General features: G+C 52.0%; 1 protein-coding gene across 3 annotated transcripts in view; it reads right to left on the minus strand.

Annotated features, from left to right (window-relative positions):
- Nucleotides 1–27,887, minus strand: part of SCUBE1 (signal peptide, CUB domain and EGF like domain containing 1) — a 123,183-nt gene that overhangs the window by 79,632 nt on the left and 15,664 nt on the right. For all 3 annotated transcript variants that reach the window (XM_032492383.1, XM_032492382.1, XM_032492381.1), the window contains exon 3: nucleotides 21,709–21,837. In XM_032492383.1, the coding sequence (XP_032348274.1) occupies nucleotides 21,709–21,837 (129 nt within the window). The remainder of the gene's footprint in view (nucleotides 1–21,708; nucleotides 21,838–27,887) is intronic.

The following is a 27,887-nucleotide window of genomic DNA, read 5'->3' on the forward strand; positions in this document are numbered from 1 at the left end:
TCTGTTCCCCCAGCTGCGGGGAGGGGGCTCGGCGGGGCAGGCTGCAGGGCAGTACTCCCGAGGTCCTCCCTGGGGTGCTCCACAATGGCACTTCCCGGAGCCATGCTCAGGGGTGGGCGGTACAACGGCTGGATGCTAGCTAGCCCTGGCCTTCCTGTGTGCCTGGCATGCCTCCAAGCATCTTACCAGCTTTAACTCCTCAATTCTCCCAGCAACCCTCCCTATATGGTAGATCTAGGTATTGGTCCATTTTATAGATGAGTAAACTGAGGTACAGAGAGGCAAAGTCATCTGTCCAAGGTCCTATAGAGGCAGGATTCAAACCTGGAGGTCTCCCTCCCAAATCTGGGCTTTCACTGACGTCTCGTAACTTTCCCTCTCTAGGAAGACTGTGCAACCTGTACTGTTCACCCCCAACACTCTGAGCCTTGCCAACTAAACTTCACCATTCCCTTTCTTCAATCACACCTCAGATTTATAACCAGCAGCACAAGAACTCGCAGTTAGGGACAGGCTGGAAGCCAGGGCAGCCTGCTTTCTGCCTTGCAAATTGATTTCAAAAGCCCAGAGAAGGGGAGGTTTTTAAAAGGCCCTGACCTCTGGCTGCCAAGCCTGTTGCAGAAGGCTGCCAAGCGGTCTTTCCCACTCTCCGGGAGAGACAGACCTCAGGGCCGACACTCATTTTTGACCAGAGGCTGCTGGCACAAAGGGTGCTATTGGCTGAAAAGAGTCTTTATGGAGTTCTGGTCTTGAACAGAACAGCATGTTTCAATTACCGAAGTCATAACCCCCTACACTGTCAGTTTGTTTAATGAAAGAAGGGCTTCTTAAACCTTAATGTGCCATGTCTGTATTGTCATTTTAATAGGCAAATATATGAAACCACAAAGGCAACGTGAGCTACTGGCTGCTTTGAGCCAATCCTGCGACCCCCAACATACACACACAAGCGCACGCACACGCACTCACTTTGGCATTGAGCTTTTTTCTTTTTAACACAGCCATCTTTCAGTTCTGGAATCAAAAGGGTGTGAGAAGGTAAAGAATCAGGCAGTGACCTGCGCTGAGCCGGGAGAGGACTCAGCTCTGGCACTACGTCGGCTGGGTCCTACTGAGGCCTAGGGACCACAGACACTCCACTACCCACGAGACAACGCAGCTGCCTTTGAGGCTGACGGCGAGGCAGGTCATTACTCTCCCACAAGCTCAAATGTCAGCTGTGTGGCAGCCAGGAGGGAGGCAGGGCTCTGAACTCTAAAAGCCACCAACAGTTAGAGCTAAAACGGTAAAGGTGGCCCTTGCTGAGAGGAGACTGGGAGGGGGTCCTGGGGGAAGCTGGGAATGCTACAGAGGATTTTTCTGAAAACCTTTCTCCACTCAACAAATCTCACTGATGGCTCCCTAAAGGCCCAGAGCCAGGGTCGCCTTTGCTGGGGACCCTCCCCTCCACACTCCAGCAGTGTCTGCTGCTGGGGGTCTGCGCCTGCTGGCACTACACCACAAACAGCTCTAAGCCAGGCACTATGTCCTGTTCACCCCGTTAATAACAACAGGAAGCTGACCCTCGTTGAGTGATTGCTCCATCGACTCACTCAATTCCAGCAGCAACCTTGAATGATAGGTTGTGTTACCAACTCCATCTTACAGATGAACTTGGACAAAGTCACACAGATGCTCAGAGCAAGGGCAGGACTCATATCTGCTGTCCAGCCTCCGAGTACATGCCCTTGGTCCCCTGCTAAGCTGGCCACACCAGCAAGCACGTTCAGACTGAGGTGATGAAGAACCAGCTATTCCTGAAATGAGCTTGAGCTGGGTGTCACCTTGGATGTGTCTGTGACTCTAGATGCAAACACAAAGCCAGCTCTGCCTGCCATGAGCAACATAAGGAAATCCCAGCATACCTGGGTTAGTCCTGTCTGTCCCAGCAACACCCTGGGGAGACACTTATGCCCACTGGGCCGGCACACACATAACAATGAGATTTGAACTTGGGGAGTTGCTCCAGGGACTCAGTCCAGACCCCTTTCGAGTCCAATTCTTTGCTGTTCTTCCCATGGGTCTCAGATTCTTTGCTCTGTACCCCAGCTTCTCCGGCCCTAGTAAAGGTTCAATTGGTAACACAAACAAAACAGATACAGGCCCTGAATAGTGTGGAAATACTACTTTGACCCCATCATCCATGAGCTCCCTGGTGCCACCCCTCTGGTCTGGCCCACCTCCTCACCTCACTGGAAGCCAGGAACCAAAGGACAATGACGTAACACATCTACGGAGCCTCAGTGAGCTGGCAGAGTGGCTGAGCCTTGGGACAGGGCTGTTTACACTAGCAGGGAACAATGACTCTCCAACGCTGATGAATAATTTGAAACAAATGGGAAGTCATGTAAACATTTCTTCTCCCCACTCCCAAATGATAAAGCCCCAAGATTAAGCAGCAGGGAAGAGGGGTTGCCTCCTCTGCACCCTTTTTCCACTGTGGTCCAAACACAGGCCTCCTGCAAGTCGGACAGGAAATCATAGTCTCAGAATCCCTTTGGGTAGTCCGCGGTCATCACCAACTTCTCTAGGGGCTGGATTAAGGGCCAAGGCCCACCTCATACCCCTCCCAACCCCGTGTCCCCAGCCCTCCGAACAGGACCCACAGTGAGGTCTGAATAGTGACCAAATGGGGCGGCTGAGTCCTCGAGATGGCTGCGCACTGGCCTAGGACAGTCTGGGTTCACCTGGAGGCCTTCACCAGGCCCAGCACAGCACGATGGGATATACTCAGTTCCTTGGCCCTCCGGACGGGGGCAAGCCCAGCGCACACTGCTCCTTGGCGCCAAGGATTTGGCACAATGCGCTGTGCTCCATGGCAAGGAGAAAGCCTACACCTGGGAGTCAGACACCTTGAGTTCTGTCCCTTGGCCTGTGGCCTGTGGGAGGTGCGTGGTCCCATCCACAAGAGGAACTGCAGATTGTGCTCCAGGAAGCCCTCCTGGAGTGCTTGAGACACACACCTCCTCCTTCTCTCCTGTGGAACTGACTGTTCCATGCACAGACGAGCCCCTATGTGGGGACTGCCCCCACCCCAGCATCTCCATGGCCATCAAGGATGACTGGGCAGGGCTGGTAGCCTTATTTTCATGAATAGTAGCCCTCACTGCTGGCCAGGCCCCGGCTGGGGGGCCGAGGCTTTATCTTAACACGTCTGCACAGCAGCTCCACATCAGGAGCACTGTTCGCATCAACCCAGTTCTCAAATGAGAACCTGACAGGGGAAGAGACTTGCCCAGTGTTATAAAATAGGTGGAAGCAGGTTCTGAAGGCCAGCGAGTCTGGGTCCAAAGCCCTTACTCCACTCTTCCATGATGTGGCTTCTCTGAATGAGGATGCTTTGAGCCTAATCATGGCGGTGAGAGTAAGCCCCCTGGGTATTTATGCTTAAAAACCTCCCCTGACTCAACACACTGATATCCCCAAAGCCCAGGGCAAAAAGCCCCCTCCTCTCCGAGGTCTTCTCGGTGCCTGGCAGCAATTTGCTGGCTCCTGGCTCCCAGACGAAGCATACTTTTGTTTACAACTTTCTTCCTCTGCCCTGGATCTCAGGCTTGGCCATCCTGTCTCTGCTCTGGGCTGAGGACAGACCTGAGTCTCCTGCATATCCCTGCACCCAGCAGAGGGTCAGGCTGAGTGGGTGCTCAGGAGTCAACAGGGTAAACTGAATGGCAGCTGTGTGCTCGTGCACATCAGTGACAGGGACCACCACCATCCAAGGCCAGTCCCCTGGAGCAGGGCGCCAGCCTCGTTCCTTCTAGGCATGCAGAGGGGGCTCATTCAAGGCTCTCCACAGCCTGCCTAGCTCTCCGGTAGCCCCACCTCCTTCCACTGTTCTCTAAACACACTCTGTCAATCACCCGTGCCTTCATGTGTAAACGTGCACCTCTTCCTGGGACCCGCTCTCCCTCCTTGTCCAGACAGGAGTTCTTCCTGCCTCTAAATCCCCCCCAAATTTTGTTCATTCATTCCCTCTGCTAACACTGAGTACCTACTATGTGTTCCACTCCCCGTGAGCTGCAGGGGCACCTAAAGGTATACCACTGGTTAAGCTCCTGCTCCCCGAGCCGCCAGCATGTTGGACCCAAGTATGGAGGCGGAAGGCTTCATGGAGGAAGTCATGGGAGCTCAGCCAAGGAGGGTTGGGACATTTGTGATCTGAAGCTGGAGGATGAGGAAGAGGAATTCTGGAAACAGAGTCTCGTGGAAGGTACAAAGCAGGGCGTCGGTGGGGCTGCCTGCAGGAGTTCTGGAAGCTTTGTGGCCTGCATATTCTTTCTCAAATAGACTCCACCAGGGCTCTCACAGACCTGGCCCGAACTGGGTCCTCATGGCCCCTCTTCCCACCAGCCCTGCTGGCAGAGGGGACAGGCCTTGGGGAAGACAGCTATGCAGCCTGACAAGGCCGAGTGTCACGAGCCCCAAGGCCTCGGGCGGAGGCTGCGCCCATGTGCGGCGGAGGGTGGGGTGCGGGGAGGGCTCTGCCCCTGAATCGTGCTGGCAGTTCTTGGGCCTTCATCATTATTTACGACCACAGGTGACTGTTCCCAGAAGGCAGGGTGCTCCTTGGCACAGGGACTCAGCTACAAAGCAGAGAGGAGGCCCCAGGGGTTCCGGGGCAGACTCTGGGAGGCTCCTCTCTGGAAACTCGTTTAATTGGCAACAGAAGAACTAGAGGACAGAGTGTGGAGAAAGGACCCGAGGCTCCGGCTCTGTGAGGGTTTGGCATGGAGCTCATTGTGGGCTGCCTGGACCAACCAGGTCACCCTCTGGAAGGCCCCAGCCTGCAGCCTTCCCAGGAGGATGTTTAGCACACAAATGCATCTTCAGCTCTGCCACCAGGACTGCTGGAGCCTTAGCCCTTCTGGGTCAGGGTGGGGGTGGCAGGCGGGGGTGCGGGGAAGGGAGGGAAAGCTGAACTGCAGTAGCCCCGCCCTGGGCTCAGCCGGTGGGGCTGGGAGGCACCCTCTGAATCAGACGGTTCCAGCAAGGTCTGGGGTGAGAGACACAGGGCCTGCGCTCCTCCGAGGCTGCTCCCCAGCCTGAGGCCCCGTGCCTGGTGCGCAGTGAGCTCTCATTTGTTCAGCAGACAGCTGAGGGAGGGTGGAAGGTGGGAGGGAGGGGGAGCGGGAGACAAGGGCGCCAAGGAGAGCAAAGAGGGACCTCGCTCCAGCTCTGCCCTCCCCGACCCAGCTGGTGACTTTCCCTCGTCGCCCTGCCTGTCTTGCCTCCACTCTGGTGGCACAGCCCTGGCATGGGCCTCAGCCTCTCCCTACAAGCGTCTACATGCTCCTCCTAGGTCTCCCGGCCTCTAGCTTCTTCCTCCCATTCCCAGTGGCCACTGTGATGACGCGAGTCAGAACAGGACACAGCCTCCGGCACCAAAGATCAAGTCCAAACAAGGTCTGTGGGGTCAGGTGCCCCCACCTCACTCTGCAGTGCCCTGCATGAGCACAGGTCAGGATGCTGGGGTGGGGAGATAGACCTCAGGTGTGACTTTCGCCCACTTCTGCTCAGCGCGCCCACCACTCCCAGGGCACAGGCCGCCCCTACCCCTGCCAGCCGCTGAAAGGTCGTGCCTGGTATGGGCCCATGTGCAGTGATGGACGCAGCTGTTTTCCAGCAAGAAGGCGTGCTGGAGCCGACACCAGTGTGCCGTGGGGGGGTTGCTTCTGAAAGGCGTCTGCACGCAGGGCTGTGGTTCGCCCGTGAGGTTTGCTTTTTGGCCCAAGGTGCTGGTGGTGTTTGTTTTTATTAATAGCTGGCTACGTGTCCTCCTTTGGACCAGGAATCCAGGTTTGCAGTTATTTATAATAACTAGAAATTACTTCTGGATCCAGCTTTGGTTGCTTTTTGTTTCCCATGAACACTTCACGATTTGAAACAGAGACTCTGTGTTCTGCTCGGACCCCACCCATGTTCTCCTGGCTGCCAAGAGCCTACTGTGTGTCAGGCCCCGTGCCCAGATCCAGCATCCCAGCTCCCAACAAAGATTCAGGAACACAGGCAGAGGCACCGGCCCATCTCAGAAACCAAACTCAACCTTCAACCCAGAGAACTCCCTCCTGGTTCCTGAGAGCTGAGGCTCCAGCCCTCCCCTGGCTCCCTTCAAAAGGGAGGCTTAGGCAGAAAGGCCTCTTGGCTATGGAGCGGCTCTTGCAAAATTGCATTTGATGAGTTAAGTGTAAATAAATGAGAACCAGATGGATTAGATTTCGGGTAAAATACACATGGGTCTTAGAGCTTTGGGGCCTGGGTTCTGCCAGATCCAGGACACTCCCTGACCATCAGAGGAGCTGGCACAGCAGGCAGGAGGTGTGACCGGGGTCTCCTGGGACCTGTCTGCCTCGGGGTCTGGGCATCAGCGGGGGCCTTCTCTGGGGCTCCTGACTCCCCAGCAGGTCGGCTGAGTGTGGAAGACACAGGGTCTCCCATTGCAGCCCTGCTCTGACACCAAGCCCCTCAGGCTGGGCCTGAGTCCAAGCTCAGCGCTGGGAGACAAGGCACATGAGTGGTGGGCTCAGCTTTCCAGATCCGCACGCCCACTGCTCACACCCAGACCCGAGGAGCCAGCCCAGGGCAGGCCAGAGCTCTGCTGAAGCTGCTGGTCTTCAGGCTCTGGCCACTGCATCCCTCATCTGGCCCCATGTTCAATCCCAGCTGCTGCCTCGTGGTCCCCCAGTGATGGCTGATCAGCATGAACATCTAAGGACCAGGAGTTCGCTGCCTAACTCCAACTGCTGACTGTTCCTCCTTATGACAATCTACATGGCGTCCCCCCTGTGACCACTGCCTGTGGGTCCTGGTTCTTGCCCCTCCAAGTCACATCAGCTGGGGTCCAAGATGCAGTAAGTAACACACTGTGTGACCTCTGGCAGGCACTTAACCATTTTGGGCCTTGGTTTCCTTCTCTACAAAACAGGGATGATAGTACCTGAAGTTGTTCTGGGAATTAAAGAAAATCATGGAGGTAAAGCACCTAGCACAGTGCCCGGCACAGAGACCACCGATAAATGTTAACAACTGTCGAACAAAGCCACCGCAAGTGCTCCGGAGATCACAGGCGGGGGCGCCTTCTGGGGGATGGTAAAGTCCCTTCCAAGTTGGAAAACTGACAACAGACCACATCCGAAGGGAGCGGAGAGTCTTGCCTCGGCCTTCTGGTCTCCAGGCAGAGCCGCCTCAGCCCGGGAGTTGCTCCCTCGCCGTGCAGGTTCTGGCCTGCCCGCCACCTGGGTCGCCCTTCTCAGGGCGCCTGGCCTATCAGGCACTTAATTGGAGAAACGCCTGTTCAAATCCTTTGCCCATTTAAAACCTGAGTTGTCTTTTTACTGTTGAGTTGTGAGAGTTCTTTATACCCTACATACTAGACCCTTACCAGACATACGGTTGGCAAACACTTCTTCCTGTTCTGCGGACAATCCTCCCTTTAAAGCAGCCTCGGGCAGTGCTGGAAGCTCACTGCACCTGTGCAGCCAGGTCCATGAAGCCTGGGCTCCTCCTGGGCTCTGATCCTGGGGGAATGTCACCCTGTCCTATGGCTTTTCCAGCCTCCTATGTGCCAATGCTGCCCAAACCTCTAGGCCCGCCTGCTCCACCATCCCCCGGATTTAGACATCAATGCTGCACTTGGATGTCCAACGGGGCAGGACACACCTAGCATGTCCCACGCTGAACTCCTAACTCCACCTCCCACAACAAAGACAGAAGAACAAAGCAAAGCCTGGTCCCACCCTCCGCCTTCCCCATCTCAGCAAACGGCAGCACAACCCACAGCTGCTGCAGCCAAAACACCTGGCGGTCATCGGCACTTCTGTCCACTCGGAACTTCCATTTACTGGCATCTTCTGTGTGTTTGGTTCTACTCCCCAGAGAATAGAGTCCCTGAGAACAGGGATATCTTGAGTGCTGCTGTATCTCTGCCCTTTGTCTTGCCATACCAGCTCTTCCTTTAATCTCTCTAGTAAGGGCAGAAGAGGTTGCAGAAGGTGGAAGGGACCCCCCTCCATACCCTACCAGTTCCTCAAGCCCCTGCTCTGTGCTAGGCACTCTCATTACAGTGTCTCGTTTGGCCTCAGCCTGGGGCAGGAGCAGTGTTATAACCAGGAGCTCCAAGCACTAAGCAGTCTGCCCTCGGTCCCCAGTGTGTGAGTGACAGAGCCAGGATGGGAACTGGAAGCTTTCGTCCCCCTGCCCTCAGGCTTCTGACAGGGCAGCTGTGAATGTGACCCTGGTTGTACATCTGTGGAAGGCACTGTGGTTTTCAAAACTTTCCTTTGATGGGGATAAGAACGGAGGACTGGAAAAGAGGGAAGGGGAGAAAAACCAACAAAACAAACCCTGGAACCAAGGTGAGAAGCTCTAAGAAAAGAAAGGGGGAGACCGCTGACAGTATTCTTCATGAACATCCTCATCGATACAACAGGCCCAGCTGGCCGTGATCACCCTGCGGGCCTGCGGGTGAGCGGGCCCCCACCCTGGGAAACGCGCCACTGAAGCAAGGAGGGCCCCTGGAGCCCCCCAGGCCACCCTGGCTGACAGGTCCTCTGGCCAGGTCCACACGCCTGGCTCTGGCCAGGTCAAATGCCTTATGCCTCAATTTCCCACCCTGAGTACTGCCTGTAATTCTGAATCTTCAAGCAGCAAATTTTCCCGATTAAACTCAGCATTTTCTTCCAACTGCCAAAGCTGTTGAATGTAAAATCCGGGCCTTTCACTTATCAGGCTCCCGAGGGTGCTTCGTGGTGGCCCGTTCTCCTCCTTCCCGCCGGGGCCATCCACGTGCACACCAGCCTCCATCTGGGAGTTCTCTGTGGGCGGGAGGGCTCCCCTGTGGCCCCCTGCCCCTGCTGGGACTTCCTAACTGGGCTGGCCGCGAGCTGGCTCGTTCCTGTGACGCTCGGTGGGCCCTCACTGCCAGGCCCCGGGTGGGTCATACGGCCACATCAAGGACTGAGAAATGATTTTGTGCCAATAGACTTGACACATTTAGGAAAGTAGCAGGAAGAGCGCTGACGTGGGCACGAGGGAGCTTCGTGGACAAGGCAGCACTGAGCTTGGCTGAAGCACCAGAAAGGCCGCCATGCCTCCCATGGCCAGCCTCACCCTTTCCAGCCCAAATTGTGGGCTTTCCATGGGATTCCTGCCCTCAAGAACCCAGCACGGCTCCCTATCACCTGTCCAATTACACTTTTTTTATTTAAAAATGTGAATTTACAAGGAATTTTGAAAAATAGGGAAAAAAGGATCAACAAACTTATACTCCAGCTACAGTCACAATCATGAGGGCACAGTTTGCTGATTTCCGGCCTAGAATATGTCTGCGCGAGCCACTGTCTCACTCAAGTCGTCTTTCCAATGCCCACATCTTCCTCCAGTCACTTGTGCTTGTCCATTCACTCATTCTCTCAACAAGGCCCCACATTCAGCGCAGGGACTAGGCAGCGAGCGTGAGGTCGGGGCCTGCCCTCGGGGAGCTGCCAGTCCAGGGGGAGAGAAGTGGTAAGCCCAGGTAAGACCAGGGATCAGCAGCCCAAGCTGAGAGGCAGGGGCGCCTCTCTCTAAACTGCACAAGGACCAGTGCAGGGAGAGATGTGTCTGGGGGTGGGGTGCCTGCCAGGTGTGTGTGTGTGTGTGTGTGTGTGTGTGTGTGTGTGTGTGGTGAGGCTGCTGCAGCAGGTAGGGCCCGTGTGTCTGTTGAAGGAGGGGCTAGGAACCAGGCTTGAGTCTGACCTGCCGAAGATGCAGTCAAAGGTGATCCCCTGCCATTCATACGTTTGCAGATACAAATCTCCAGGTCTCAGACTCAGAGCAATCGCGTGTGTAGCTCTGCTGACAGACCACCTTTTTACACACCGCTGTCTACTCCTGAGCCCACTCTTCAACCTGCCCGAGCCTTTCCACCTCGAGGTCTTGCACCTGCTGTTCCCTCCTCCCCTCGCCCATCTCTGTCCCCACCTGGTGACCTTTTACTCATTCCTGGCAGGGTGAGGACCCCCGCCCCCCGCCAGTTCTCAACGACATAGTGTTGATTATCGCAAGGATGCCGCGCTGGCGGTATTTCTTCACAGCGCCTCGAGCTCCCTGAGGGTGGGAGACACATGTAACAAAGCTCCAGACGCCCTGACCCAGCAGATACAGGCACTCAAGGGGCAGTGGCTAACCCAGAGGTTACAAGTCACTTCCTCCAACCCGACGGCCAGCAGCAGCAGCTCTCACTCAGTGCCCGCAGGCTGCCAGGCGCCCCACACCCTGGACTTTGGTTCCAGTCCTGCATCTCAGCTACGTGATTACACATCAACAGAGAGGAAAGTGCTGATAGCGCACGGCGGGTGGGGTGGGGAGAGCAGCGGACAAACATCGACGCACGGTCATAACCATATAAAGTCAGCTCTGCACACAGATATCAGACAAGAACATTAGGACATGAGAGCTGTTGACTTGCTGGGGTGGCAAGCGAATGGGGGAATTATTCTGTCTTTTCTATTCATTTCTGAGTGTTTCTGTATAACTATTACACGTGTGGAAGATGGGTAAGTAAACAGACCTCTTCAACTCTGCGTGATGAGCACCGGGACTCTGGCCAGTCCGAGTGCAGGGCGGGGAGCAAGTCATCCTGCAGGAAGGCCTGGGGAGAGGGACAGAGGGGCGAGCTAGAATACTCGGGACAGGCAAGGGGAGCCAGTCCTCCAGGTAGGAGGAAGCCCAGAGGGGATGAGGACAGGCTTAATATTCAAATGAAGAGAAGGCAGGAGTGGCAGGCAGAGCCCAGATCACGAGAAGCTAGCTACCAGGCTGAGGACGCCAGACTCCTCCAATGGCAACAGAGGCCCTCCGAGGGGCCTCTGTCAAGGCTCCTCCAAACGACTCCACTGGCTCCTGACCCCCTGGCAGCCAGCACACGGGCCAGGGCAGGGCAGCTCGCGTTAGGGCAACACCTAAGAGGCTACTAAAGACCCCAGACCAAGCAGATGGGTGGCTGCCATGGTTACCTACTTCCCATGAACAAGGAGCGCCAGCCGGGTGCGGGCCGTCTCCGCCGTCTAGTCTATTTCCAGCTGCATGTGGTTGGGACAAGGCGGGTGACAGGGAGGTGCTGGGGCAGCGGTACATGGGGTGGCTCACAGCCACTGTAAACAGCCTGTGGGTGCTGTGGGTGCTGTCCAGATGCAGCCAGGCCTGGCCACGTCCAGAGTGACCCCACCATCACCCAGGGCACAGACTGCTCCAAAATAAGCGAGGCTGCTGGCAGAGGAAGCGCTGTGCTGAGGACTCTGGGACACCCGTATTTGTTGATAACGCCCCTTTTAGGCACACAGTTCAGTTCTGGTTTGGGGCACATGTTTTGGGGGTAGAGTATTTTTAAAGAGCCTTCACAAGACACTTATTTTTTGTTTATTTCTCTGAGTTCTGACCAAGCCCTTGGCACATGGACTGCAAACAAGAAAGATGACGGAACGTGTCTGCTCGCCTGTCCAGTCCTCTGCAACTGGGTGTTTTTCTTTGCTGTTTATGGACTTGGCATTCTCCACCCTGGGACACAGCAGGACTTCTTCCCCAAGCCACCAAATTGAGACTTATTCAAAGGTGAGGCCAGCACAGGGGGATGGACAACAGATTTCAACCCAGTCCTACCCATGGTATTGTGATGTGGCCCCTGACCTGAACTTGCAACCAGAGGGGGAGCAGGAAGGAGAAGCAACGGGTGCTCCTGATGCCTGCTGGGTGCCTTCATGCACCCACGGACCCACTGCTGTGTGCCCACAGCTCCCTCCCAGGGCATCATCAACCTCCTTCCTGGGTAAGAACAGCGAGAACGGAGAGCTGGCCCCAAACCACTGCTAGGAAGGGAGCTGGGGGCCGAGGCTCGATGTGTCTGATTCCCAAGTCCTCGCTCTTCCCTCATCTAGAACAGAGACTGGAAGGAGCTGGGCATGGAAATGAGGACGGGGAGGGGGCGTCCGAGCTCGGGCGGCCACAGGGGGCTGTATCACACAGGCTGCTGTACGGCTGCTGGCGGAAGCACCAGGCTTGCGCACTCACCACTGTCAAGCCGTGCTCCCCTGGACAGTACAAATCAAACCTTCTGCCCCGTTCCTGGACCACCTGCCCATCCCTCCACCACACACACGAGCCTGTGCTGGGCCTGAACAAAGAGCTAAGTCACTCTGGAGCTTGGCCCTCCAGGATCTCCCGTGGCAGGAGAGACCCTCCCTCCAGTGTCCAGGGAGAAGCCTGGGAGCTCAGTGGGGAGGCAGAGGGCAGCCTGGGGGCTGCAGGCTGTGTGCAACTCAGGGAAAGCTTTCTGGAGGGCTGATGCCTAAGCTGAGTCCTGAGAGACATGTAGGGCTCAACCAAGCAGAGCATTAATGAAGAGCCTGGGGAAGGGTGGCTGGGGCAGAAGGGACAGCAGGTACAAGGACGCTCCTGGGGGGTACGTTTAGGGAAATGAAAGCTGTTCAGTGTGCTGGAGCTCACAGCTTGAGAAATGAGAGAGAGGTGCACAAGGACTGCATCAGGCAGGGATAAGGAGGACCTGGCAAAGGCACTGTCCCCGAGGACACCCTGTGCCATCCGGACATCGAATCACAAGATGTTGGAGGGAGAAGGTTCTGACCCAGCAGCCAGGCCCAGGCGTTCCAAAAAGTATCCCTGGACCCGGGACCTTGCAGGGGTGGGGACGGCATACGGAGAGCAGGGCTCTCATCCCTGCCGGTCTCACCTCCATTTTAGTCAGAGCAGTGTGACCACTGCATGATTCCGCTTGAAATAATGGGTCCTGCTCTGGAAACAAACGGCCATGAAGTCTGCAAACCACTGGTTGAATCCCATCCCTCATTTCACATTTGATGGGGAAACTGAGGCACAGGCGGTAGGGGGTTTCCCAAGGTCCCCCAGCAAGTCCATGGCCCCAGGAGCCCGATTCCCAGCCCCGGCCCTTTTACCCTAGCACTCGCCCGGCCCTTCTGCAAGGAGCGTCTGGGAGAGTAAGGCTGCGGCTCTGCCCACGTCCCTCCCCGCCGGCCCCCCATCCTGAGCTGGCCACAGGTGTGAGGCTGGAGAGGGTCACGCCACCCCGAAACACACCTGGGGCCCCATCAATCCACCTCCCTCCCTGCTCCAGGAGCTCCCTGGTTCTGTAGTGATTTGGGGAAAAGAGAAAAGTTTATAAAGATGCACACGGCGTCCAGTGTTTCCTTTTCTCAGGCCAAAGAATTTCCATCAGATTAACAGTTGTAAAAAGCTGGGAGGGGAAGCGGGTCTGAATCCAACTTGTCTTCTGACAGCAAATCCCTCCAACCAAGCGCGTTCAGATCACCTGAACATGGGCCAAGAATAGGGAAAGGGGGGAAGAGAGGGCAAAATAGAGAGAACAGGAAGAAACCTCTCCAGTTTACCTTAAAAAATATTGGTGTTTATGGAGTAAGTATATGACGACCCGAAGCTGTTTAGTTTTACATTAAAATGGTCAGCACTATTTTTCTCGGCAAGAAATGCATTTGAGCTGTTGAAGTATAAAGACAAATAAACAGAGACAACTTGAGCCTTCGTTAGGGGTTCAAGGGAGCAACACATTGTCTCCAGCTGTCCTGCAGGATGAGGGGGGCGCCTTCAAAAGGGCTGAGGCGCGGCCCTTTCATCCTGCCAGGGCCCGGCCCGGTGCAGGGAGAGCTGTGACCGCTGCGCCGACGCGGAGCATCTGGGCGCCCACGGCGCCTTCCTCCCACACGTGCAGCTGCACTCCTGGGCCCCGCCGGGGTCTCCCCAGGTCCCCTCCTTCTCTTGTCCCTCTGCTTGGCAGCCTCCGGTGTCACCTGCACACCCACCTCTTGATCTGATCCTGACAGACAGGGATCACGTTCCTTTTGTAGAGAACAAAACTGAGACGGAGGTGATGTGTGTCCCAGGTCACAAAATGAGTATATGGTGGAGCTGGGACTGTAAGCCCCAGTGCCACGTGACCCACATCAGTGGACGAGCACAAGCACCAGTGCAAGAGGATGGAGAGGTATCTGCCCTGGGAGGGTGGTGAGCAGTGGCTCATTTGGCAGGAGAACCACGTGGAACACGAGGCACAGTCCCCACCCAAAGGGTTTCACACACAGCCCAGGGAGAAGGCTCGTCCCCTGCATCTTCGCCAGCTCAAAAAAGACACTCATTTTCTGTGAAAAGTTTTCTGGCTTTGCACACGAGGAATAAGTGGTAATTAGGTAATTCACTATATGTGCCAGGCATGGTGATATGTGCTTTGCAAAGCTGATTTCATTTGGTCTCTGCATCATCCCTGTAAATAAGCACTGCTATTACCTGCCCCCCACCACACACAGATGAGGATAGAGAGGCCCAGAGAAGTCAAGTTACTTGCTCAAGGTCACACAGTTAAGTGAATGATGGATCCAGGCAGGCTGATTCCCTGCGCTTCTTGGGGGCTGGAAATATGTCATTCATTTCAAAACCGTGAGCTCCCAGCCCAGGACATGGCACGGGGCAGGTGCTCATGAAATCTTATGAAATGAGTGAACGTTAAGAGCTCTGATTTTCAATGCCATCAGAAGCTCTAGGCTCTCATAATCCCCCCGAACTTCAGACCTGACTACCCCCACAGACTTCTGAACTTGTCTTCCATTTCCATTTGGATGGCTACCGATGACCTCAAATTGAACCTGGCCAGACTCTGAGTCCACCCCCTCCCCATTCCACCCCCGGCTTCCCCATCTCAGCCACAGTAGCGTAGCCACACAGTAACTCTGGGCAAAAAACTAGCGGTCGGTCTTGATTCCTCTTTTTCCCTTACTTCTTACATCTAATCCGTCAGCTATTCATTTTGGCTTTGTATTTAAAATATATTTATTCTCATCACCTCTACCATTGTCTCCCTAGACAGAAGCACCAACATCTCTGACCTAGACCACCAGAGTGGTCTCTGCCTCTTATCCCCTGTAACACATTCTCTATTTAGCAGCCAGGAAGCAAATCCCTTTTAATTAAAATGTCAATCCCCAGTCAAAATGTCCCAAGGTTTCCCAGCTAATTTGGAACAAAATCCCAAACCCCTTCCAGGGCCTATAAGGCCCCACGTGACCTGGCCCTGCCCACTCCTGACCTTGTCTCCAGTTCCTCTCCTGCCCTCCAGGCGCACTGACCTGTTTCCAAATCAGCCAGCTTGTCCCCATCTCGGGCCACTGTGCTTGTCCCCACCTCTTCTGCCCCAGGGGAAGATCTTCTCTAGATCTTTCGCTTCCTCCTCCTCCCTGAGGCCCCTTCGCTGAGCCCCTTCCCCTGGAACATGTACAGACCTTTGTAACTGCCTTGACAGGTAGAGTCGGGTGGAAGTGACTTCTGAGGCTAGACTAAAGCTTCCAAGCGTCTTGTTCTCTTGGGACCAGCAGCCATGCTGTGAGGAAGCCCACGCCAGCCCACGTGGAAAGACCACACGGAGAGGCTGCCCATAAGTGTTCTGGCCAACAACCAGCATCAACCGTTAGAAGTCATCAAAGCAGCCTCCGGATGATTCCAGCCCCCACCAAGCCATCTCCAGCCTTCACGTCTTCCCAGCTGAGGCCCCACACACTGCAGCAGAGACAGCCGTCCCTGCTGTGCCCTGTCTGAATTCTTGACCCACAGAAGCCTCAGGCGGAGTAAAAGGATGTTTCACACCACTAAGTGTGGGGTGGCCTTTTATGCAGCAATAGTAACAGGAATATAGCCCCCTCCCACACCGCCCACCCTTCCCCCATCACTTTCTATCACATTATTTTGTTTCACTATTTTCCCTGGAGTTGATCTGACTGAACTTCTTTACCGAGTTAGGGGTTTATTTGTGCACTGCCTCCCCCTCACTGGTGTGGGTGATCGGTTGCCTTTGTTCACCACTCAGGGTCTCCTCAGCACTTAAAACCAGGTCTGGCACGCAGCAGGTGCTCAGAACAATTTTTTTGAATAAACTAATGAGTGTCTACTAGGTGGGAGACTTGTGTCACTGCTCACGTAGCCCTTTCTACCTGTCATTAGGGTCGTGAACATGTCTGTCTTTCTCACGAACCTGGAGGTCCTGAGCCGCAGGCTCCACCTAATTCACCTGGATCTCTGCCACGTGCCCGCCACGTGCCCGCCACAGAGGTTTGCTGAGCTTGAAGACCCAGGTTACAAGGCACTTCTTCAAATTTGTTTAATCATTCATTCTTCAAATATTTATATGCCTATGATATGCCAAACACTATACCAGATTCCGAGAGGAAAACAGAGAGATAAACAAGACAGCTTCTGCTTGCAGGGGAGAAGAGAGAACCCCAGCACACAGCCGCAGCGGAGGTGTGTACAACGTGGTCCCAGAATACTTCGGAGCAAAGGAGACGTGGGTGGGATCTCCAATGACAAGCAAGACCTCAGGTCCATACTGGGAGAGGGGTCACAGGGAGCAGCTCCGACAGCGGGGATGTGCAGAAGGACTGTGCGGGTTTCAGGAAGGCTGGGCCAGAGGGCAAGATGAGGGGTGAGGAGAGGAGGCTGGCAGTGCTCCAGCCTGAGGGGCCTCTGACAGTGGGCAGATGAACTGGGTGCTGCTGTGGGTCGGAGCCACGGAGCTGTGTGAGAGTGCTCGGTGGTAACAGGGCTCTGCACGGTCACCTAGGGTAAGACAATGTCCTGGAGAAGCTCACAGGTGACACAGGCCCCTGCACGGTGGTAAGACCTGCCTTGGCCTGGGAGGCAGTGCAGGCTGCGGGGAGGTGAACTCAGCAGCCAGGGCCGCCCTTGCGCCCTGTAGCATGCCACCCGCCAGCCTGGCTCAGCAGAGGCTAGGATTTCTCAGTGACCCCTAAACTCGCAGGGGTGCAGAAGCTAACCCCTACAGAACTGGACCAGCTGCCCAGAGTTGGCTCTGTTCCCGGTGCCATGGGCGAGGGGTGGGCAGTGGCTTACAGTCTTGAAGTGGCACATGAACAGACCTGGGCTCTGGTCCCAGCTCTACCATTTACCAGCTGTGTGACCTTACTTAGATCGCTTCCCCTCTCTGAGCCTCAGTCTTCTCATTTGTAAAGAGGGGAAACTAACAGCTCTGCCCAGGGATGCTGTGAGCACAACATTCTGGATGACTCTGGCTTATGGCAGAGACTTGGCCCTCATCTCACCTGAGTGCAGCTGCCTACCCAGCACAAGGCCGGGCACACGGTAGGTGCTGGTAAGTGGTAACAGGAATGGAGTGAGCTGGTTAACAAAACAACTTTCCTGCCGAACCGGCTACAGATGACTTCTTCTCATCAGGGCAAAAAGTGCTGAGAAGCAAGTCCCACATTCAAACTGCGAGCAACTTGAGAAACATATTTTTCAGTAAGTCAAGATAAAGACTGGGGTCGCAGAAAACATCTGGCCAAGTGAACTAATGGCTTTAGGGGAAAAGGAGCCTTGCCTTGTGGAGTCGGGAAAAAATTATCCACTGCTGGTTTTAATTTAAGATGAAAAAAAATCTTATTCTATTAGCCTAAATATTGCTCTTATGTCCAATTGCATGGAATTTGGAATAATATTTTTCAAACAGAACTACTGCTATTTCAAGTAATTACAATGCTAAAAGCAGTCATTTGGGGTTGAGCAAGGATCTCATCATGGTTTCAATTCCCTCTGGTGTCATTTTCTGTTATATTTGAGAAATTCCTCAATAAAGATGTCAAATAGAAAGAGGGTTTTACTCCCCGGAGGACAGATTTGGCCACCCTCCAGGACACAGTCCCAAACAAGCCATCTTCACAAGAAAATAACCTCACTTGCTCAAAAGAAAAGAAAAAGGTTCAACTGTGAAAACTTAGGCAAGAAAATAACCCTTCAGCCATCAGCCTCATTTCTCCTAGTTAACTCAGAATGCTTCTCAACTGCGCTGCCCAGGCTCTGTTCCAGCCATCACCCCGAAGGAATGCAGTGGTGGCTGCAAGAGGAATGTGACAACCGGACAAGACTTTTGACCCAGGATTCTCGAGACAAAACAACAGGAGATGCAAACAGGCCTAGCTGTCCCCGGCGGGTGATGGGTTGTGAGGTGGGGCTCACAGTGACTGGCCAGAGATGCACAAGGCAGCGATGATACAGAACACAGAACCTTCCAACCACTTGGTCAGGTTCTGGAAGCCTCATGAGGCAACATGAACACAATTCCTACAGAGATCAAGCAGGTAGTTAAATGACCAAAGCTGGCTGGTTGTGAGCAACAGGAAATGGTGGGGACTGTGGCAATCAGGAGAGCACGCACACCCTCCAAAGAGGGCAGCCAGCTTGCAGCTGCTGCCAGTGGCTGCTGGTACCACGCTGAGACGTGGGCAAGAGGTGCCCCTGCTCTTGGTCTCTGCTCTGCCCCTCCTGCGGCTGCAGCCCTCCCCATGGAAGGAGGAGTCCACAGGGGGTCATGTGCACCTGGAACACACACCCACCCTTCTAGACCACATCCTGGGTGTCTGAGACTCCCAAATTCCCTATCTAGATGGCCCCAAGCCTGGCTGTTCTTGGAGGGACAGATGACAGGACCAAGCAAAAGGGAAGAGGGTTTGGGGCAAATGGCCAGAGCTTAAACACTCAGGTGAGGTGTCCTCAGGCTCCCTGTGGTGTCAGATGGAGCCAGGGGTGAGAGGAAGAGGGTAGGGAGGAGGCACTTCCCTGGCTACCACTTTTGGGCACAAAACTCCAAGGAGTCCTAGCATTCTAAATTCCAGTCTAGCCTTCCATGCCATTAGGAAGGAATACTTGTCAAGGTAGAAGAGACTGAATATAATCTAGTTTTGAAGCTTTGTAATGAGTTTTACACATTTAGCCACATGGGAAACAGGCCTTCATTTACACTCCTGTCCAAGTCCAACAAAGGCAGGGGCAGGGGTCTCTGGCCAAGTAGGAATAATGCTGGAAATACTGATTTTTATGTGTCATCCCTTGGTTTATAAATGTTGACAAATAAGTCAATCAACATCAACACTGTGGAGGAGAGCCCAAACATGTTCACAGGCTGGATGAGGGCTGTGGGCTGCAACAATGTGATGACCACATCCTCACCTGTGTGGAATTTCCCATTGGGATGTTCATCTCTTGTATCTCCTTTTATATTTCTTTGTCACAGTGACCCTGAGACAGGTAGTACTGTAGTTAGGGGAACCAATGCTTGGAGAGTTTGAGTAACTGGTCCCTCACCATAAAACTCATGAGTGGTGGTGACAGAATTTGGGCAACATCTCCAAACTCCAGGGCCAGCTTCCTCTTACAGTGTTACTTGTTTCAGCCAATATCTACAAGCCGCCATGGTCCAGACACTGTGCTAGGCATTCTGACAGCATTTTGGGGATGGGGGAGCTGAAGCTTTGAGAGGGGACGTGGTCAGTCTAGGCTGGAGCTGGCTGGACCCAAGGTCTGACTTCTCTAGAGCCAGAGGTTTGTCTTGAGAAGGAAAAAGCCCAAACAAAAAGAAGTCTGTTGGGAAGGGTCTGCCCTCAGCTAAAAGCAGAGGAGCAACAGAGAGAGCCTTTTCTCAGTTGCCATATGTGTGAATTAGAGCCACACGAAGCGGCAATCTGTGCTTGGAGGTGGGGATGGGGGTGGGGGGAGTCTTTCCTAGTTCTTTAATCAGTGTGAAAAGAATCAGTTTGAAAATAATGTTGAAACAAAGACCTGCCCACACCTGGGCAGGTGTGCCAGACTGGAGGCACTGGGCACACCTGCCGCAGCCAAGCAAGGGTTACAGACAGCTGACTCTGCCCAGGTGAGAGCGCCGTGACTGGGAAGGGGGCCCGGGGGTGCGGACGGCAGGCCCTGGCCCTCACGACATCTCGGAGGCATCCACCCAGCCCACCTCAATACATCTCGTCTGAAAGTCGATGGCCGGATTGAGCCCGGTACATGCGTGTGCTCGGTGCCAGGCGCTCCACTAAACGCTAGGCATCCATGAGCCACTCCAACCTCACAAGAACCCTACAAGACAGAGACTACGAATTCCATGTTACAGGTGAGGAAACCGAGGCTCAGAGGTGAAGCAGCCAAAGGTCACACAGCTGATCACTGTCAGAAATGGGATTTGAGCCCAGAACCGGCAGCTCCCAAGGTGTGTCCTCTTGACCCCTGGTGATACTGTCTGTTGTCCCATAGGGACTGCCGGCCATGCCTGCACGGGCTAATCAACTTCTGAAACATGCTCTATCATCTGAAGAAAGGGGCAAACAGCCAGTAAAGCTAAATGCTTACACTCTTGGGAGGATTAACTGAGATAAAACTCGAACCGTACTGAACTGCGTGTCTGGCACAATGAACACTGCATGGCCTCCACTCTCTGCGACCTCATCAAACGCTCTGAAGCCCCAGCCCCGGCTGTGGCCCCCCACCCCCGCCCCCTGCCCTGAGCACAGCTCTCCGTTGCCTCTACCCTTGACCGGGAAACTGCCCCCTGCCTTTGGAGACCCTGCTCAGTGCAGTCTCCTCCTGAAGCCCCCTGAGGAATTAGCCCCACATCCAGACAACCCCCCTCACCCCAGGCAGGGGCAGCTCTTCACAGACCCCTCTGGGCTTCAACAGCCTGCTGTTCAGACCTCCGTTTCAGCATGATTTTGGGTATAATCACATGTTTACAGATTGTTTCTCATAATAAGCTAATGTGAGATCCAATATGCATTAAACAAAAACAGGCAGAGGAATCAAAGACCAGTACACCAGTAATTCTGGAGAAGTTCCGGAGCACCAGGGATGTCAGGCTTCCTACGCCACGCACCAGAGCCCCCGCTGGCGCAGCAGAAGGCTTCCCAAGGCCTTTCAGGAAGCACTGCACCAAAAGCCATAAAAATCCCAAATGATCCTTCTGACCCAGTAGTTCCACTTCTGGGCAGAATTGCTCAGGAAATAGTTGCAAAAATAAAACAAAACAAACTTTTATGCCCAGAATCACCTCTGGATTCTGACGGTAAAAACAAACAAAATAAGCAAACTATTTAAATTTCCAACCACAAAACGGGGGCCAAGTCACCTACAGCAATACTAATGCCATTAGGAACACTGATGTTTGTTGACTATGTATACCCACTAAGTGCCAGTCACTCCACTTCACCACGTCACTCCATCCTCCCACACAACCTGATGAAGCAGGCAGCATTATCACCCCTGGGACAGCCATGATGACAGCAGCAGCTACGAGGACCGAGAGCCTGGTAACAGGCACCCTTCTCAGCCACCCGGACGTGCCCTCAGTCACTGCTCACAACAGCGTGTGAGACAGCGGCTCTTCTCACCCTCCCGGCACCAGCAAGTGTCTGAGGCTCAGGAATGTTAAGAACGTGTCCACAGCCACACCACACTCCTGCTCTCCGTCCAAGCCCATGGTCTCACCCCCTAGGCCATCGTTCCCCAGGTCACTCAGCAGCCAGGAGCAGGAGAGGGCGTGGGGGACGGGCGCCTCTGCTTTGAGACCATGTGCTTTCTACCATGAGATGTTCCCCTCAACACCTTGACCTCAGACAGCCCCCAGACTGTGAGGGAAAAAAAATTTCTTGTACTTTAAACCCTCAAGCTGTGCTATTTTGTTACGGCAAGACTAGCAAACTAATACAAGGAACCAAAAGAGGGCAAGCCTTCCCACTGCCCCCAGGACCGCAAGCTGGAGCTGAGAAACAGGCAGGGTGTGCCTTGCAGGCAGAGCGCGGATGCGTCACTCACCCAGGCAGTTGTGTCCATCGTGTGCCAGCATGAAGCCATCAAAGCAGGTGCACCTGTAGTTCCCCGGGATATTGATGCACTCATGGACACAGCCCCCGTTGTAGTAGTCATTCTCACACTCGTCGATGTCTGCAAAATGAGGTGCATGAGAAATGTTAGAGGAAGAACCTAGGGGTCTCCTCTCCCCCCACCACTGAAATCACCAGAACATGATTGGTTAGGGGATGACTCAAGGAATTCACCTGCTGGGAGCTGGGGACCCAAAGGTTACAAAGATGAAGATCCTGTCTGTGCAACGAGGTTGGCCACCACCTTGCAGAGCAGGGCCATGTGCCATGTGTGTTCAAGGTGTCTTCCAGACCCCCCCACAGTGAAGCGGGGAAGATTCACACCCAGCTCTGCCCCCCATTGAAGCCCTCTCAACACTAACAGCATGCAGGATCCTGTCTAAACTGCCTGCCCCCCAAACTGGCTCTTTTTAGGCTATTTGAAAGCCTCCCAGAGATGGACAGCTCATTACTTGTGAAGCTGGGGGTAAGAAATAAATGAACTTTGCATATCACCAAAAAGCATAACCTTGAAAATGAGAGAAAAGTCCATATACTCCCCCTAGAATTTCCTTCCAGATCAGCCATCTGAAGCCTGAATTTCTACGGCTCCAGTTTGTTATAACAAAGGCTTCTGTCTCATAAACAATGACCAATGGCTTTTGTAAAGGTCACTCTTTTTGCTGTTTTAAGTCTTTTTCAACACTTCCCATCAGGGTCAAAAAGCTATCAGTTCTAGAGTTCCAGAGAGATTTGAGAGACCTCAAGAAACACAGGAGCGAGTCTAGTTAACATTCAACGAGCTGCTTCTACGCCCAAGTCCCCGGGGGCAACACTACACGTTATTATCGCCCAATTCCCACACTAACTCCAAGACATAGGTACTGTTATCATTCTTCCAATTTTACAAGGCCACCGAAGAAGCCAAGGTGCAGGGACCCCAGGACCTCGCCACAGGTCACATACCTAGAAGCAGTACAAATGGGATTTGAACCAGTGCAGCCTAGCACTGGAGTCCAGGGCGGGGCTGAACACTGGCTGCACTTCTGGGAGTTTCCAGCAGGGCGGTGCCAGCGCAGAGGCTCTGCCAGGCGAATGTTCCCTGGGCTCTTCTCGTCTCAACCTACACCCACCCGGACCTTCAAAGGGTCTGCGGAGAAGCAGGAAAGGGTGAGCCGGAAGTGTCCCACAACAGAGCCTGAAGTGCTCCACGGAACCGGAAGAGTTCCTCCGTGGAACCGGAAGCACTGGCTAAGCAGTACCCGAAGTGCTTTGCAAGAGGCTACAGTGCGGGAAGAAGCAGTCTCGCCTCTACTTGGTTGAAGAGGGATTTTTGAGGCCAGGTTCCAGCTATGACAGCCAGGAAGGGGCCAGCCTGAAGAAGAGGGGGAACTGAAGACAAGCCTGGTCGCTCCTGCAAATGACTGAGGAGCTGGCACAGGGAGACATTCAGCTCCATGTGCTCTCCACGCTCGTCCAGAGAGAAGAGCTACACAGAGTAGGGGAAAGCCATGCGGGCCAGTTAATGTTCACGGGTGGGAATGTCCATGTGGAAGATAGATCCTGTCTCAGGAGGTAGTGAGCTCTTTAACTCTGGAGGTGACCAAGTAGTCTGGACACCTGTGTGCCAGGGACGCAGGCCATCAGAGGGAATAACTTCAGTGAAAACTGCTGCACTGGAGTGCTAGCATACAGAGTCTGGGCTGGGCAGCCTCCTCCTGGTGCCCACCCACCCAGCCACGATGAGGGAAGAACAAAGTAGCCTGGATCTCCAAAGGTGCAAGAGACAGGAGGCTTTGCCTGCACTGGCTGTCAGTGTCAGCTGGGAAGCAGGCTCAATTCCGTAAGCCATTTGAATTTTTAATCATTATACTTAATGTACTTAGAAATTTTAAATAACATTAATGGAGGATATAAGACTTTATGTTTGAAAGTGTACGTGGATTTATAAAGACTGGTGTATTGATTACTTCCCAATCTCTGCAGCTCTGACCTTTTTGCCAGAGCCCCAGACACACCAATCCAACCACCTCTCCCTCTGGATCTTCCACATTCCCTCCAAAGGCAAAATGGCCAAACTTTAACTCATCAACCTGCACTTCCCTGGGGTTCCCCATCCCAGTGAATACTGCTATCCTGCCACCTCTCCACTGAAATTGAGTCAGCTACCAACACTTGGTTTTTCTACACTCTTAATATGGGTGCAGTCATGCCAGTGGTCACCCATTTCCTCTAACTGTAAGCACGAGAATCATCTCTCATCTGATCTGAACCAGCAGCTCCCAAACTGTTGCCTCCCTCCCTTCCTTCATTCAAGCAGGTGACTCAGGAGAAGGTGCCCTGGTCCCAGCTCTGGCAGGGGAGAGGGGGTATCAGTCTAACCCAAGCAGTACATGGCATTAGCAACCGCTGTTGGTCCCAGGGTGAGCATATGACTTATGCTGGATGAGTCAGACTGAGGGGAAGGACTTCTATTCTATGCTTGGGTAGAAGAATTCTCTCACACACTCTACCTCAGAAGGAAGTATGCAGGGATCTACTCCAGACACATACACCAGTCCACTTAATTTTCACTGCAACCCTCTGCAGTAGGTATTTTTTAAGCAATTTTTTATTGAAGTGTGGTTATTTACAATGTTTGTTTCAGGTGTACAGCAAAGCAATTCAGTTATACAGATACAGATATATATATATATATATTCAGATTCTTTTCTGAATATATATATAATATATATATATATATTCAGATTATATATATATTCAGATTCTTTTCCATTATATGTTATTAGAAATTGAATATAGTTCTCTATGCTATACAGTAGGTCCTTGTTGGTCTATTTTATATATAGTAATGTGTACCTGTTAATCCCCAACTCCTAATTTATCCCTCCCCTGCCCTTTCCCCTTTGGTAACCGTAGTTTATTTTCTACTTCTGTGCGTCTATTTTTGGTTTGTAAATAAGATTTGTATTTTTTTTAGATTTCACATAAAAATGATATCATATGATATTTGTCTTTCTCTGACTTACTTCACTTAATATGATAATCTCTAGGTCCATCCATGTTGCTGCAAATGGTATTATTTCATTCTCTTTTATGGCCGAGTAATATTCCATTGTATACCTATAACTTTTTTTTCTATCCATTCAGCTGTCGAGGGAAATTTAGGTTATTTCCATGTCTTGACTATTGTAAATAGTGCTGCCATGAACATTGGGGTACGTGTGTCTTTTCAAATTATAGTTTTCTCCAGATATATGCCCAAGAGTGGGATTGCTGAATTATATGTTAAGTCTATTTTTAGTTTTTTAAGGAACCTCCATACTGTTTTCCATAATGGCTGCACCACTTTTACATTCCCACCAACAGTGTAGGAGGGTTCCTTTTTCTCCACACCCCTTCTAGCATTTATTATTTGTAGACTTTTTAATGATGACTATTCTGACTGGTGTGAGGTGATACCTCATTGTAGTTTTGATTTGCATTTTTCTAATAATTAGTGATATTGAGCATCTTTTCATGTGCCTCTTGGCCATCTGTATGTCTATTTTGGAGAAATGTCTATTTAGGTGTTCTGCCCATTTTCTGATTGGGTTGTTTATTTTTTGCTATTAAGATGTATGTGTTGTTTGTATATTTTGGAAATTAGTCCCTTGTCGGTGGTATCATTTGCAAATATTTTCTCCCATTCTGTAGGTTGTCTTTTCATTTTGTTTCTGGTTTCCTATGCTGTGCAAATGCAGTAGGTGTTTTAACTCCATTTTATGGTTGAGAAAGCTGAAGTACAGAAAGGTAATTGCTCAAGGTCACATAGTAAGTGGTAGGCCAAGGATCAAAACAAAGGTCTTTCAGTCTACAAAGCCCACGTCCTTTCTAATAAGTTAGAATGCCCATGGCATCCCAGGCATTGGCAAAGTACTTTATATACATTATTTCATTCCTGGCACATTTACACTGTGTACCGAATCACTATGTTCTCTAATCAGCCAAACACCCATTCACACATTCATCTTTCCACATGCTCCACATCCATCCGTCGTCCCCCCCCCCACACACTCTCAAACATGTGTGTGTGTGTGTGCATGTACCTATCCATCCGCCCAAACAGCCGGCCAGCCAGTTATGCATCCATTCATCTGAACATCCATCCGCTCACCCATTAACCATCCATCTAGTCACTCCAATAAGCTGTTCATTCAGACACCCATCCACCAGCCTTCCATTTGTCTATACATGCTGAAATCTATCCATCTAAATATCCAATAAGCTGACCATCCTCCCATTCACCCAATCACATATTCCCCCATCCATACATCAGGCAAATATCCACCCATATAAATGTGTATCCATCCACCTAAATATTCAGCCAAACACCCATCCTTCCATTCATCTCAACATCTATTCATCTAAATATTCACCCATCCAAATGCCTAACCACCTGTCCATGTATTCATTGATCCAAATACCCACCCATCTATCCAAATACACACACACACACACACACACACACACATATCCAAACACCTACTTGTTCATCCATCTATCCAGCCAAACATTCACTCACTTATTCATCCATCCAAACATCTATTCATCCACCCATCAGTTCCTTCAAACATCCTCCATGTAAATAGCTTACAAAATACAAACAATAAGATTTTCAAAAAGAATGGATGTTAGGATGAAGAAAAAGAAAGAAGGGCTGAAGAATAAGAGAAAGCTGGTGACTTTATGCAGAAATACATTTGGTAATTCCAGCACAATTACAAAAGGAAGGCCATAAACGTGACTTAGCTTCCTAGAAACCAAGGCAAGGAAGGAAACACAATCAGTTACAGAGTCACTGCATCCATGAAATTCAGTTGAGCCAGCTGTTTTGAAGGTGGTAAGAACAGAGAAAAATGTCTTTTCTCTGATTAGGATAATCATACACCCAAGTTTGCCTGGAGTAGTTCCAGTTTATGCCTGTTGTCTGGGTATAATTATTAACAGCAACCTTTTCACTATCAAAATGATAAACTATTTGATCACCATATACGTAAAGCATTATAAAGAGATTGCTGAACAGTCAATAAAACAGCTCCAGCCTTTTCCTTTCTGTGACTCCCCATAGTGTAGGCCACAGTGGGTACGAATGGGCTGAAGGGTGCAGGGATGTTCACTGCTCACATCTCTCCCCTTAATCCATTCCCAATGAGTCCCCCCAGATCTGAGCGTCCCTAAGAATGATCAGTTCCTCTCCAATCCCCAGGCCTGAAGTGCTCCCACACGCTTCTGTGGCCAACCTGATTTACCTGCCCAGCATCCTGAATGGAGACATTTGCTCAGAAACCAAACCTCCCCTGACTTTCTGTGTCTGTGCTTGGAATTTTTATTTTTTAAAATCATGTGAGCCGCCTCCTTTAACACAAAAGAGATAAACACATAAACAAATCAACTAATTTTTTTTTTTGCCAAAGCAAGTAGATTATTATTGTAAAAAACATATCCAAGAGCCACTAGCCCCAGAAGAGGTCCCACAGGCCTCCAAGATGCCTATTAGCCTTGGACTACTTTTTAAGGACTGTAAACCAGAGAGTGAGGAACAGGCAGATGGAGTGGGGAGAGGGTGAAAGAGTGGGGGCGGGTAGAGCCAAGCTATTCATTTTTTATTTGAAGTATAGTTGATTTCTAATATTGTGTCAGTTTCAGCTGCACAGTAGAGTGATTCAGTTACACATACACATTTTCAGATTATTTTCCACTATAGGTTATTACAAGACACTGAATATAGATCGTTCCCTGTGTTAAACAGTGAGTCCTTCGTTGTTTACCTGTTTTATATACGGTAGTACGTATCTGTTAATCCTATGCTCCCAATTTATTCCTTCCCCACTCCTTTTCCCCTTTGGTAACCATAAGTTTGTTTTCTATATCTGTGAGTCTGTTTCTGTTTTGCATATAGATTCATTTGTATTATTTTTTAGATTCCACATACAAGTGATATATAATATTTGTCTTTCTCTGTTTGACTTACTTCACTTAGTATGATATTCTCTGGGTCTATCCATGTTGCCACAAATGGCATTATTTCATTCTTTTTTATGGCTGAGTAGTATTTCCTTGTGGAGATACACACACACACACACACACACA

The sequence above is a fragment of the Camelus ferus genome, chromosome 12 (genome assembly GCF_009834535.1).
Source record: "Camelus ferus isolate YT-003-E chromosome 12, BCGSAC_Cfer_1.0, whole genome shotgun sequence".
Taxonomy (NCBI): domain Eukaryota; kingdom Metazoa; phylum Chordata; class Mammalia; order Artiodactyla; family Camelidae; genus Camelus; species Camelus ferus.